The 13,522-nt window shown below is 35.4% G+C and overlaps 1 protein-coding gene across 3 annotated transcripts in view; it reads right to left on the bottom strand.

The window, feature by feature from the left end:
• The window catches only part of LOC132195812 (zinc finger protein chinmo), a 42,720-nt gene that overhangs the window by 14,247 nt on the left and 14,951 nt on the right, over positions 1 to 13,522 (bottom strand). For all 3 annotated transcript variants that reach the window (XM_059618032.1, XM_059618033.1, XM_059618034.1), the window contains exons 2-3: positions 3,634 to 3,819; positions 256 to 473 (exon numbers count right to left, since the gene is read on the bottom strand). In XM_059618032.1, the coding sequence (XP_059474015.1) occupies positions 256 to 473; positions 3,634 to 3,754 (339 nt within the window). In that variant the 5' untranslated portion in view covers positions 3,755 to 3,819. The remainder of the gene's footprint in view (positions 1 to 255; positions 474 to 3,633; positions 3,820 to 13,522) is intronic.

The raw sequence follows: 13,522 nt of genomic DNA, 5'->3' as shown, positions 1-13,522 counted from the left end.
ACACAAAGTTGCACCAATTTAAAAAAAGAGCATTTATAATTGCTTTAAATAATGTAAAAAACTCCCAATATCTATGGCAAAAAATGCTTTTTTAAATTAAATGCTTATATTTAAATACAAAAACCCAGGTGATTTTTATTATTATTTTATTTATCGCCGCAATTAAATGTAAAAGACGAATCAAGAAATGATCCGAGCATAAAACGGGTTTGTTAATTTCGATTGAGCATTTGTTGGTGTTTTTTCATGTTTTACCTGCAGGCACTCTGCAGCCTTGAGGAAGGAGGAGAGGCAGTCCTGCGAGACGTGCACCTCGCCCTTGTACATGAACTCGAGCAGGGCGGCCATGTTGGGTGCAGACATGCCGTCCAGGATGACGACGGTGCCTGGGCAGGGTGGCGCCACCTCGAACAGGTCCTGGAAGTGCTTGCTGCATGCCGCCAGGATCACTTTGTGGGCCTTCAGCGACACACCTGCAACATATGCAAACCTTTCAAATACAAGAAAAGAGCAAAATAAACGCAAGAACGGGTAAAGAGCGCGACCTTGAGTCTCGCCCGACACACCACTGCACGTGCCCAATTCACTTTTATTGCGAAGCTGCCGAGGACGCCCGCCGCAGAGACAAATGAGAGATGCAACTTTTCTTCCTTTGCGTTCATCTCAATTGAAATTTTCGGCGATAATTGAACGAAAAAAAAAACTTGTTGAAAAGAGAAAAGTTTCAAACTGATGTTAGCAAGAATTTTGTTTTAATATTGAAAAGTACAGTTTATTTTTTAATTAAAAAAAATGAAAGAAAGTTTTTTCTATTATATAAACCATCTCTGCAAAAATAACAATAATTTTAGGAATTATCAAACATTTCCATTATTTGCATTATTTATTTATAATGAGGATATTATGGTATCTAAACTAAGAAAAACAATAACATATTTTTTACGTCGATTAAAGAATTTATTTTTCCATCTTCATTGCGGTGAAATTAACGTGATTTGATGAAATTTTCATCAATTTTGGTCGGGCCAATTTCGTAAAAGAAAATTTTAAGAAAATGTTAACTTTTAAAATTCAGTTCTCCCGCAATGAATTTAATTTTTCTTTCTGTCTCCTTGAAAATAGAATCTAAAATCCAGTGAAACTTGCTTATGAAGGTAAAAAATTTCAACAAAATTAATCGGACAGGTTTTTTTATCAAAAGCATAATTCACCAATTATTAATGGATTTACTAATTTTGAAGCGTGCGGAGAATGCAAATCATAGATCCTTTATTAATTATGGCCGGCTCATTTGTCGCACGACAACTCCTTTCCTCTCAAAATTAAATGAAAGTTTATCAAGCTAATTTGCGGCGGTGTTAATTAATTTTCGTGGAGACGATGATGCGGTTCCAAAAACAATTCTCTCGTTCCGCGTTCGCTCGCTCGCCCGCTTTGTTTCTCTTTCTCTCAAAATATTGTTGGCTCGCCGGCATGATACACGGAAACTTCAGAGAGAGGACCAAGCAAGTGTAACAACCGAATTAAAAGCGGCCTTGTTTTGATGTTCAACCTCCAAAAAATATTAAGAGAGAGGATACGCTTTTGTGCGTGAATTATATGCATAAATTCGTGCAGTAGAAAAAGCGGCGATAAGAAAACTCGCAACTTCTGAATTTTCTTATCTTCAGAGAGGAAAATAAAGTGTAGATTTCGAATCCTCATGAAAAATAACACTTCTAAATTAGAAAAAAAATGTATTTATTTGTAAATTTCCAGTTCATTTTCAATTTCATTTTTTAAATAATTTTGAAATAACATCCAAATTAAAAAAAAAAAACACACACACACACACACACATTTTTTGGTTTATTTTTTAGCTTCGCAGGTGTAATTATTAATAATATTTTTCCCAAAAAATATTCATAGAAAAATGATTATTTCTCCAAAAGTGATATTTTCAAATACATCAGCTGAGCTCATATTGATCGTCATTTTTTTTTTAGCAGAAGAATATTAATAACGAATTGCTCGGTCCGCAATAAAGTGCAGTAGCTCACATAATAAATAATCTTATCTCTCGCAACTCGTCGCTCTTCGCGCGCGTAATTGCGGCTCGGATTTGAAATATTACGCGCGAGCGCGGTGCGCCACTTATTCTATGTATGTATTACTTTTTTTATCTGGCATCTAACAAGTCTAAGAGTTATTTGGTGTAATTTCCGAGGAAGGCCATTGTTCACAAAAGAGCACCACTCATCGCAACTATGATCTAAACGCTTTAATTATTATTTCGTGAGCGCAACGTTAACTAGGATTAATTAAAAGAAAAAACTGCACCGACGTGACGTCAGAGAGAGAAAAATAACAGCAGCTGATTCAAAAATTATTGTTCAGAGCTTCGGTCAAAACAAACAAGATAAAACCAAGTGAAAAAGTGCAATTTTATAAATATCTATCTGTCTGGCAGGGGAGACGTGAGCGGTCTATTTAATCTGACAAACACGGCGCTTTGCATCGATTGCAAAACTCTCTGTTATCAAACAGGCGGTGAAATTAACCGCAGATTATTTTGTATTTCGGTACATATAAGTTTTGATAAAGCAAAGCTAGTGAGTGTTTGTAGGCTTGAATGTGCAACATTTACAATTTTATAAGTGGTTATTATCATGTGTGCGTGAAGTGGCCAAAGAAGAAGTCAATAAAAAAAAAAAAAAAAAAAAAAAAAAAAATAAGCTTAGACTTTCATCCCGACTCTAAATATTATGGCTATGATTAAAAACATCATCAAAATTTGTGATAATTTAAATGAAGAAAATAACCAGTCATTTTTAATGAGAAAAAAACCAAATATTTTAAAACATATATTATAGTCCAAGAAAGAAAGGTTTCAACCTGGAAAAAATTCATGCCAGTCTGAAATTTTTACCATCTGTTGAGAGTTCATAGAGACACATTTTATGAGAATTTCTGCCATTAACCTTTTCTAGGTCAAAAATTACCTATGAAGGATGGCGTATTTCTTATTTTTAGTTACAAATTGTGTTTTATTTTTATGGTAATTTTTCTATTTCTTGTATAAATATGAGAGAAATGCGAATCGATAGGAAATTTATTAAGCTTAATAATTGCCAAGTTTTCTTAAATGAGATAATTTTTTTGCGTCGAAAATTGCAATTGTGAAAAAAATCCATTTTTGTCACTTTTTGTTGGGGTTTTTTTTTTAGCTCGATATCTCTTCGGGATAACATTTTAGAGAAAAATATTTCCAACAAAACTTGTAGCAAATTTAATTGTGTACAGATTTTGTATTTCAAATTTTCTTCTAAATCCTAAGCGGCAAAAGTTATGAAAGCGGAAATGTTAAAAAATGAGTTTTTCACCTCAAGGTTAACATATAATGGGTCAAATTTTTAGTCTGGCATGAATTTTTCTGGGTCACATTAGGCAAAATGCTTTTGATTCCTGGACTATTAAATTAATTTTTTCAATAAGATATTTTAATTACACATTTTAATTACAGCTCTCTATAAATTACAATACTAAAAGTTCATATTCTAATTGAAGATCAGACAATTTTTTAAATAAATTTGAATAAAATATTTAATAATTAAGCCTAGGAAATAATTGATTTCATCCAAGTTTCGAACTTACCATCACAAAAAAGAGTTACGTCGGTGAGGCTTTCGGACTTGAAGAGGTTTCCGAAAGCCGTGGCCAGGTTGCTGCCAAAACTGTTCCATTTCAGGCAGAACTGCTGGTTTTGGGAATCCATGATGAGTGCGAGGGCCAAGCCCTCCTGTGGCTGTGTGCCGTGACCCGCCCCTGTTTGGATTCCGTCTGCAACAGAGAATGCCACTTGTTAATTCAACAAGTCTCAGTTCAAATTATCCTTTGACGTCACCACGGGAATTAAATTTAATTAATTCGCACAACGCGACTTTGTAAGAGGAACTTATGAAAAGTGTCTCATAAATCGAGTCAAGTAAATCGATTAGAAAAGGGGGAAAATGAGAATGCAAAATGGCCAAGGCAACCGGTTTTCGAGATGCTTTGAAATCACTGGCACGCCATATTTTTTTTTTTTGCAGCCGCGAGATTTACATTAACAGCGAAATTAACGAGGCGCCCAAACAAACACACCGGCTAGACTTGAATTCTAGGCGCAGAGATGACCAGCACAACCTGTTTTTCTACGGGCGTCGGATTAATGAGCACCGCCGCAAAATCCGACACTTTGCAACGCATTTCGCATAGTTTTTCAAACACTTCAAATGGGCAGTCAATTTAAAAGACATTCAAAACGGTATAGCAAGTTGAGATTTCCATTCTTAGCGGGACACAAAAAAGTGTTCTTAGCCAATTGAGAAAGCTAGCTGTTCATAATTTTGACATGACAAATGCAACTTTCTAGCAATATTTTTTTTTACAGTTGTCCAATCAGGCGTTCAGGGAGGGCCAACTTTGAGAGGCCAGTCTTATCTTCATATTGCCGAATAAAACATCAATTTATTAAAATTGATTTAAATAATGTCACAATGTCTTTCATTTTTATCAATATATCTGTTCTGATTTTAATCGTAAATCTTCAATCTTAAATTTCCATATCAAAAAAACTTCCATCAAAATTAACCAGGTCGTTTCTTTTTTTTGCAAAAGCCTCTCCTTCATTTGTAGAGAAGTAAAAGAAAATTCAATATATTTGTCCGATCATGTTCCCCGCACTGTTTTCAGGGAGGGCCAACTTTGAACACCAAAAAATTGCATCAAAAAATGTTACCAAATTTTTTTGAATGCTTTTACGTTTAATTTGTAATTTCTATAGAAAAAACTATAAATTCTGTAACATTTGCATAGTTTAATTTTTATGACAAACTCTATGTTGACTATTTTAAAGTAATATTTTATTTGCATTGAGTATGAATAGAAATAAAAGCGACCCCCCTGCAAAAAGTGGCATTTTTTCGGCGCGTTGGCTCATTTGGCCGATCGTCATTTCTTTCTATTCTGGTCTCTTGCAAAACGCGGTCTCTCGTGATGCTCTCTGGCCGCTCATTTTGCCTCTATCGGTTTTGCGGAATGCGTTCCAGAGTGAGGCCGGGCGCAGGTAGAGAAAAACGAAGCGCTCAGTAGTTTTATATTGAAATGCGACACCCCAGCTCCATCCACAGAAAGACCCGACATATATATTAATCCTCTCCTTCGCCCAGAAGAAACAAAGATGGAGCTGGGAAAAAAATAAGTTCTGCGGACGAAACAAGAGGAAAAAAATGATAAATAAAATAAAACTTTTTTATGATATCGCGCATCAGCTTGCCAAAGCAATAACATAAAAAGCACCAACTGCGACAGCTATTTTCTTTCATTTTCCTGCAGACCAAAAATTAATAACTGCACGTTTGTCCAAAATAAAAATGCGTCGTTTTGTTTCCCGTCCGCGGAGGGTCGTCCGAGTGCACTCCATGTATTTATATTTGTCACCTCTTGACCCCCCGAATGGAAGATAACCGCGGGTGTTATCGGAATTTTTATATGCGCGTCTTATTCTTTTCTTTTCCCCTCCGCTCCGAGGTCTCTCTTTTTATTTTTGCACGCGCTGCACGTGGTCGTTGTGCAAATAAACCGAACACACGCGCGCTTGAAAATTTCTCATTGAATCGAAATTAATCCTGTGCGTTTCCGGCACCGCGGCCAAATTAATTATGCCATTTGACGGAAAATGTGCGAAGAAAGTTTATAGCGTGTTCCATTCAAATATAATTATATGCGCGATTGAGGCTGATTTTTCATTCTATCGTGTTGCGACCGACCGGACTTTCACATTTTGCAATTTTTTTGCAGCGAGACAACTTTTGGGATTCGGAACAAGTAGTGCGATAGTTAATTGGCAATAAAACTAATAAACATGGAACATTATTTTTGAACCGGTATTAAAAGTAATCAAATCAAATACATGGACGGTTTTATTGAAAACTCATTCGAGTAAAACCTTCTTCAATACATAAATTATTTGCAAAAACTTTCTTTAGGAAATTTTGAACATTTTTCTTTTAATGATTAATTTATTTGAATAAAAAATCCAAGCATAATGTATAATTCTAGGTTTCAATCTTAAATTTACGTTCTTCCGTTAATTTTTTGCTTGACAATCAATTATTAATCCTGTAATATTTCCTATTTTTTTAAATTTGAAGACAATCATTTATTCCAATAATGTAAAAATATTTACCGTTCAAATTTCAGAAGCTTATAATTCAATTGTATTTTTATACATAAGGGCAACACCTCAGGTGATTTTAAGCCTTGAAGGACCATGTTTGATTTTCACCCCTAAGCGGAAAACCTTATTTTTCAACCTTTCGGCTATTATAACTTTTATCGCTTTGGATTTAGAAGAAAATGTTAAATAAAAAACGATCAGAATTAAATTTTCTACAAGTTTTGTCTGAAACATTTGTCTCTGCAATGTTTTCCAGAAAAGCTAAAGCTATAAAAACCATAGAAAGATGACAAAAAAAAATTGAGCTTGTTCATACAATTGAAATTTTTGCGCCAAAATCGTCTAATTCAAGAAACTTTGGTGAGGTTTTTAAAGCTTATTAAATTTCCTATCGATTGACGTTAACTTCATGTATGTTCAAGGAATAGAAAAATTACTAGAAAAATTAAAATAAGAAAAAAAAGTAGCTGGCAGAGGAAAACCTTGGAAAATCTCAGAAAAAGGGTTTCAATGGAGATGTTGAAAATTTCAAACTAGCATGATTTTTTTCCAGCTACATCAGGGCAAAATGCTTTGAAATCCTGCGGAATTTGATATTAATATTTACTGACGTGACTGAAGCAGAAAAAAAATTCAATTAAATTTTCTGGAGTTAAACACCATGAGCGTGTTGATTATGAAAAGTTATTTAATCACCACCTGTTACCGCAACCTGTAAATAAATCGCCCATAAATTTCCCTTAAAATTCCAGCTCAGAACTTGAACAGGCCGCCAAGTATTAATTAGCAATTAATTCTCGTGCATTCGATCAGAGATAGACGCAAATTGTTTCAGAACCTGTGAAAACTTGACAAGTGAAAAAGCGGTTTCGAATCTAGTTTGTGCCGCTAGGTGAGTACTTAACGGGTTCACTCAACTCGCATTTAAATGGCAAAAAAAAAATAAAAAACATAGAAAATAATTAAGCAAAGTTACAATAAATCAAACAACAAATCCGACAAGTTTTGCCTCGAAGGAAAGAAACCGGTCCAATATTAGGGGCAAAGATGCCCTCATCCTTCAAGCATTAGAGCGTCCCTGATCAAAATACATAATCAGACCTGCCAGTCCTTGGCGGGTGCTTTTAGTTCAAAAGATCAAGGTCATCAAACGTAATCAGTGTGACGGGTGGTTTGCCATTTTTTTTCGCACAAACCGGTTCTCCGCGCAGATTTGCAGAAAAAGAAGAGATCGGCCTCTGACAGCGGACGGAAGAAAAAAAAGAACCGCAGATATGACAAGAAACATGTGTCAATATACTTGCGAATTGATACAAGAAAAATAAATGAAATCTGTAGGAATTGTTTACGTTTCGCTCGGCAGAGGAAAATAAAAACAGTTTCAATTAAAAATTACAGCTTTGTGCGTTTTTATTACGCGATCATGACATGAAATCCGCTCGTAAAATGAGACTTGCGCGCGCCGGCTGCTGGCGCAAAAAAAAAAAACTTCTTTACCTCAGCTATTATTTTGATAGAATGATTTCGGCTCCAGATAACTATGGCAGGGATTAGCAGCAGCAGCTTTTCTCTCCGCCAGGCACACCCAGCCGGCCATTCTTCCAAATGGAACAAGAAAAGAAAAAGAAGCACCACAAACTACTAAAATTTTAAGTGCCGGGCAATCGTTCTATCGCGCGCACCAAAAGTCGTAAAGATGCGAACGTATTAATTTTGCCAGGACCGATCAAACTCATGCTTAAAAAAACACACAGTTTTTGATGAATTTGAAAACTATTCTGGCATCAAATCTGCAAAGAACCAGTAAAAAAGTTTGAATACTAAATTTCATTGATGTATTTTATTTGTAAATTATTAATTAAAATTTATATCTATTTTGTTAACATTTTTAAATCTGCAGGTTTTTGGTGTCATTTTAATTTAAATGAGCGGCGGAGCATTGTTGCAGCCTTGGATCAAAGACATTGTAGAGATAAAATCATTAAATCCTTTCCGACTCTTACATTAACCTTGTTTGAATAGCTTCAAAGGCAGTGCGGAAACGTGACAAATGAACATAAATATAGTCGCGAAAAAGCTGTTTGGCTGCACTAAAATTATAAAATTGAGCGATAACAAAGCCCTTTTTTTGGCCAACGTGGCAATTACAGCCCACGTGTGTCTACATCGGTCTATTTTGCGTCGAAAACGTTTGCAAAATTCCAACTTTAAGGTAAAAGGAAACCTGCTTTTTATACACGAATATCTAAAAATTTCAACTTTAAGCAAAATTTTATAAATTAACTTAATAAGCTCATATATCAAAATGTCCCCATTAATTTTAGAGATAATTTTCCTTTACATCAGCATTGGTTTGTAGATTATATTTCAAAAAAGAAACCGTAATAAAAATTAAATTAATTCAAAGAACTGAATTTTTTAAATGAAAGTTTTTTTGCGAAATTTTCTAAAATAAATTTTCTTCCTCAAAATTGGGCCGATTGAAATCGATGAAAATTTCACTAAATTTTGTCATATCACCCCAGTCAAGTTGCAGTAATAAAAACCATCTAGGTATATGATGAAATCAAAATCTGCATTGATCTTTTTTTTTTTTGATTGATCTTATGGCAAAAGGTTTTTCTCATTACCCTCGTCGTTAAAACGTTCACCTGTTAAAAAATATATAAATAATTTCACTACTTTATTGCTGGGCCGAACATAAAAATGATTTTTTTGCTCACTTTACTTTCCCAATTGAGCGATGAAAGTAGTGAGACAAGATTAGCTAATCCTTGTAATAAATAAAAGCAATTGAAACTTTATTTTCTTACATTAAAGTATCCTAAATTTGAATTAGTGTTGCTCGCCAATAAAAAGTGTCACGCGTTACCTAAGCAAAAAGAAACAACTTAGCTGTGAACCGGTTTCAATTTTAAATAATTCGGCCGGTTCCCCAAGCACAAGTCCTAATGCGAATTGAGCGAGTCTATCAAAGTTTCCAGTTCGGAAAAAAAACGAGACGCTGGAAGTAACGAACAAAAGCCATTGTACCGATTTGAGACAATATTTGGAGGGGCCAGTTTTGCGCAGGCACTCGCTTTATTTTACATTTCACAAAGAGACTCTCTCGTTATGTATATTTTTCTATCGGTTGAGGCCAAAAGTTTGGAAGCTGGGCGGGCTGCGGCGAAAAACCGGCTGCTTGTATAGAAAGCTGCGACAGGTTTGGCATAGCGAAGAAGAAGAAGAGAAGATGCATTTGGTGGTGCCTCGAGAGGTGAGGCGGCCTCTATCAGAGAAAAAAAAACACAACCCGCCGAGGGACCGGCCAACCGACTAATGGCCCGGGTCGCCATTACGAACAAGATAAAAATTTATTTGTCCCTTCTGCTGCTTCTTGCGCCAATAAATAGTCAAAGAGTTCATTTTAAATCAAGTAAAGGATCAAAATAAAAGGCAAAAGGTGTTAGAAGTACCAATCACATTTGCATTGAGGTCAAAATTTGCCTAATTACTTGAAAACAAACAATAAATAAGATTTTAACAGAAAAAATAATTAAAATGATATGGTTGCGAACGGAATAAGTTATGGAATTTCTCATAATTACACTTGTCAGACAAAAGGAAAATTAATCCAGAGCACTTTTAGTGAACGGTATCTACACTGAGAAAAATGTTTACTGAAAATTTTCCCCATAATATCTATGTAAATTAGATTTTAACTGCCAATTTAACATTTCCAACTTGATTTGGTGAAATTTTTATTGATTCTTATCTGGTCTACTTTCAAGATAAAAATGATTTTAGAAAATTTCCAACAGGATACATTGTTAATTGAAAAAAATTCAGCACCACTAACGAATTTAATTTTCTTTTAAAATATAATTTATATTACAAACCAAACAAAATAACTCTAAAAGGCCGTATTTTTTTAGCATCTGCATTCATATTATAACTAATTACTTTTAATTTGAATAAATATGGAATTTTCTAAAATAATTTAAAAAAACTCACATGAAATTGTTACAAACTGAATACATTGAGGAATATCTCATTTCCACTTGTTTACTTCCAAGTACTTTATATAAATAAGGAGTTTGATGAAAATTATGCCATTGGTTGAAATTTTTCCAAAATTTTAAGATACGTGAAATTAGGGTAATGATGGAATTGTTTCTGTTTGAAACTTTTAAGGGAAAAGTGTGGCTACCTCTGTGTTGCGAAGAATGATGAATTTTTGAATAACAAAAGGCCGGCCGGGGGCTGTAGAGAGAGCGTCATGCGTTTGTCCGACACTGGTGCGTGCATCGCGCGAAAACTCTTTTTCCAACGAGCGGCGCGCCACCAGCACCGAGTCGCCCTGCTTAGAAAGCAGGTTACGCGCGCGTCGGGCTGCAGTTTTATTGATCCAGTGCGAAGACAATAAAATGCTAAAATTTGACACGTTTGCATGGAAATGCCGTTCGGATGATGGCGCCGCGCCTCATTTGCACAACTCCATTTTTCGCACACGCGGCTCCGATTTTATGCCCAATCTCCTCCTTTTTTTATATTTCGTACCAGTTTTATGCAAATACAAGATTCGGTTTGCTTTGGTTCGGAACCGACGCAAAGTAAATATTTGTTTTGTCCCGTTAATTAAAAGCGACCGGGATAAAATAAATAATTATTACATCTGCCGGCCAAGATTTGCATTGAAAATATTTATTTGCCTTTGTGAGCTCGCTAATTAGCATAATATGCTGCAAAATTACATCAAATTGCTGGCAAAAACAAATTTCGACACCGGTTGATTGAATTTAACTGCTGCTGATCAGGGGCCGAGCATAAATTTTTGCCCCTTCTCTAAATGATGTTGCGATGTTGTTTACCGAGAAATTAAATTACTGCTTTTCCACTGATGATTTTGATAATTGAAACATTCGGCGGCCAACTAATTTAATTGGAATGGTGACCAATGTTGAATTCAGCCGGAAGACAAAATTTTCGTTTTAATTACTCTGTTGTTTTTCACTGGAAATGTTTCAATTTTGAATAAAAAGTTGACTTTAATAGGGAGTAAAAGTCATAATTTATGAATTAATGAGGAGCTTAAAAACTGAAATTAAAACTTATCAATCGTTTCACAGAGGATAAATGTAAATTTTTAATTACGACTGATCTATTGATTTTATTTTATATCTTAATTGGGGTGATACGTACATGATTTGTTCGGATTTTTATCAATTTTGTTTGTATAAATTTAGAGAATAAATTATTTTAGAAAATTCAAATAACAATGTTTAATTTGAACAATTCAGTTCTCCAACTGACTCGAATTTTCCTTGGACAATCTACAAGCAAATTTTGAGTTAAATTACTATCAAAATAACATCGGGCCGTTGTTTTTACAAAAGCCTCTTCTTATAATAAAACAAATATTATGCCTATCAGAACAATTGCTTGCGTTCTCTTTAAATCATGATTCTTTTAGTTTGTGCAAAGGTCCAATTCAGACTGTTACTCCATCAGGATTCCTTATATTTTCACTAGAATTGTGTTCAGTTAAAAAAAAATGAGATTTGTTCCAAAAGATTAAATTATCATTTTCTCTTTTGATGGGCAGATCAGGGCAAATATGGTATTGTGGTCCAATACGAAGCTGTTTTTGCTACTGAATTTGATAAGGTTTGTGAATTTTGATGTGCTTGGGCAGGGACTTGACCTATTTATTAAAAATCTCCCTGGTTAATATTTTATAATTTTTTTACTCCAATGCCGAAATCCACAAAAATCTGCCAAAAGGATATTGTCTAATTAATTTTGTTCCATAGTTAAATCTATTAATTTTAAGTTTTCTCTTGAAATTCATACCCACGAAAAATTTAATTTATTAATTAATGATTTATTTATTTATCACGCAAATTGACTACTTAAAAAATTTTAAAACCCAAATTTAATAAAAGAAGCAAAAAATTAAATGAAAAAAATTAACTTTATTTCAATTTCAAAAGTGCATCCTTGCTCTTAAATTTGCAATCAACAATTGATGAAATCGTGGTTTTTGTGTACCTGGCTGTGCCGAACGATTAATTCGGGCGATGCGCGAGTATATTTAATGATCCGCGCGCGCGTCTTCAGATTTGCGAGTCGTCCGCAGGTTGCGAATCGGCGCGGTGATTACGCACTCTCCCCATTTGGCGTCGTCTACGCGCTCGCGAAATGGATGCAGCCGCCGCCGCCGCCGCCGGTGGTGCCGGGGCCGCAGCAACAGCAGCGCCGGCCACAGAGAGAGAGAAAGAGCAAATAATCATCTCTGGCTGCTGCACGCGCCGTAATAATGCGCAAAAATGCGAGTGCGAAATGGCTGCAGCGAAAAACGGCCGCCGAAATTATAATTATACAAAATTGCATTTCGCCCAATTTAAAAAAAAAAACCAGAGATGAATAAAAAAATTGTAAAATTCGGCGCTGCGGAATGAGAATAAGAAGTAAGGGGGGCTCTCTACACCTGCCCACCGATGGGGCTGGCCGCGGCGTGAACAGGTTTTGCCGCAATGCTCCTTGGTCTCTCTCTCTCTCTAAAATGGCCAAGTTGCCTGGGGGAGTTTGTTACTGGGTACGCATCTATAAATATATTCGCGCATCGAAACAGACTGAGTGAGTGCGCGCGCGAGAGAGAGACATTGCATTGCAAAAACCGGTTCTCTCCGAAGCTGCTGCTGCTGCTGCTGCTAGAGTTAAAATATTATAGAAGCGGCCAAGGCGAATATCTGGATTTTTTTGCTGCTCCTTCCTCGCAGCCAGTCACAACATGAGCAACAATAGACCTTGATATTAAACACACTAACTCTCTTTTCGGGCAGCCGCGATTTTTCTTAAGTAGCCTCTCAGCTCGATTCGTCGGATCACGCGAGCACATTATCGCCCGGATTGCAATTAGCGGTACACATATTTTTTGCAACTCCAAATTGCAACTTCGTCCGCCTCGGAGCAAAAGAAATTAGAATTTGCTCACCAGCTGGGATATTTTTTACTTCAAAATTGTAATTAATCTGTGAAAGCTGAGGATATTTATTGTTTGGATTGTGAAATTAAATGTTTAGTTTTCATATTTTCTGCTTGAAAAACGTGCGGTTTCGTGCCTGCCTTTTCCAGTTTCCTTGGAATTTCAGATAAGATAAGCAAAGGCAGCATGTGTAGAATGCAGTTGTGCTGCATATTTGATAAATAAGGACGTTGTCACTTCCTTTACACATTTTATTGATAAGAAAAACCAAGCAAGAACCGAGATTTTTCATATGGTCAGAATTTTAATATAATTTTATTCATGAAATCAATTGAATCTCTCGATCGTTAGAG

The sequence above is a fragment of the Neocloeon triangulifer genome, unplaced genomic scaffold, assembly GCF_031216515.1.
Source record: "Neocloeon triangulifer isolate White Clay Creek 2 clone unplaced genomic scaffold, ASM3121651v1 ptg000010l, whole genome shotgun sequence".
Classification (NCBI taxonomy): Eukaryota; Metazoa; Arthropoda; class Insecta; order Ephemeroptera; family Baetidae; genus Neocloeon; species Neocloeon triangulifer.
Note: the sequence above shows the minus strand (reverse complement) of the source record. Positions and strands in the feature narration are given on the sequence as shown.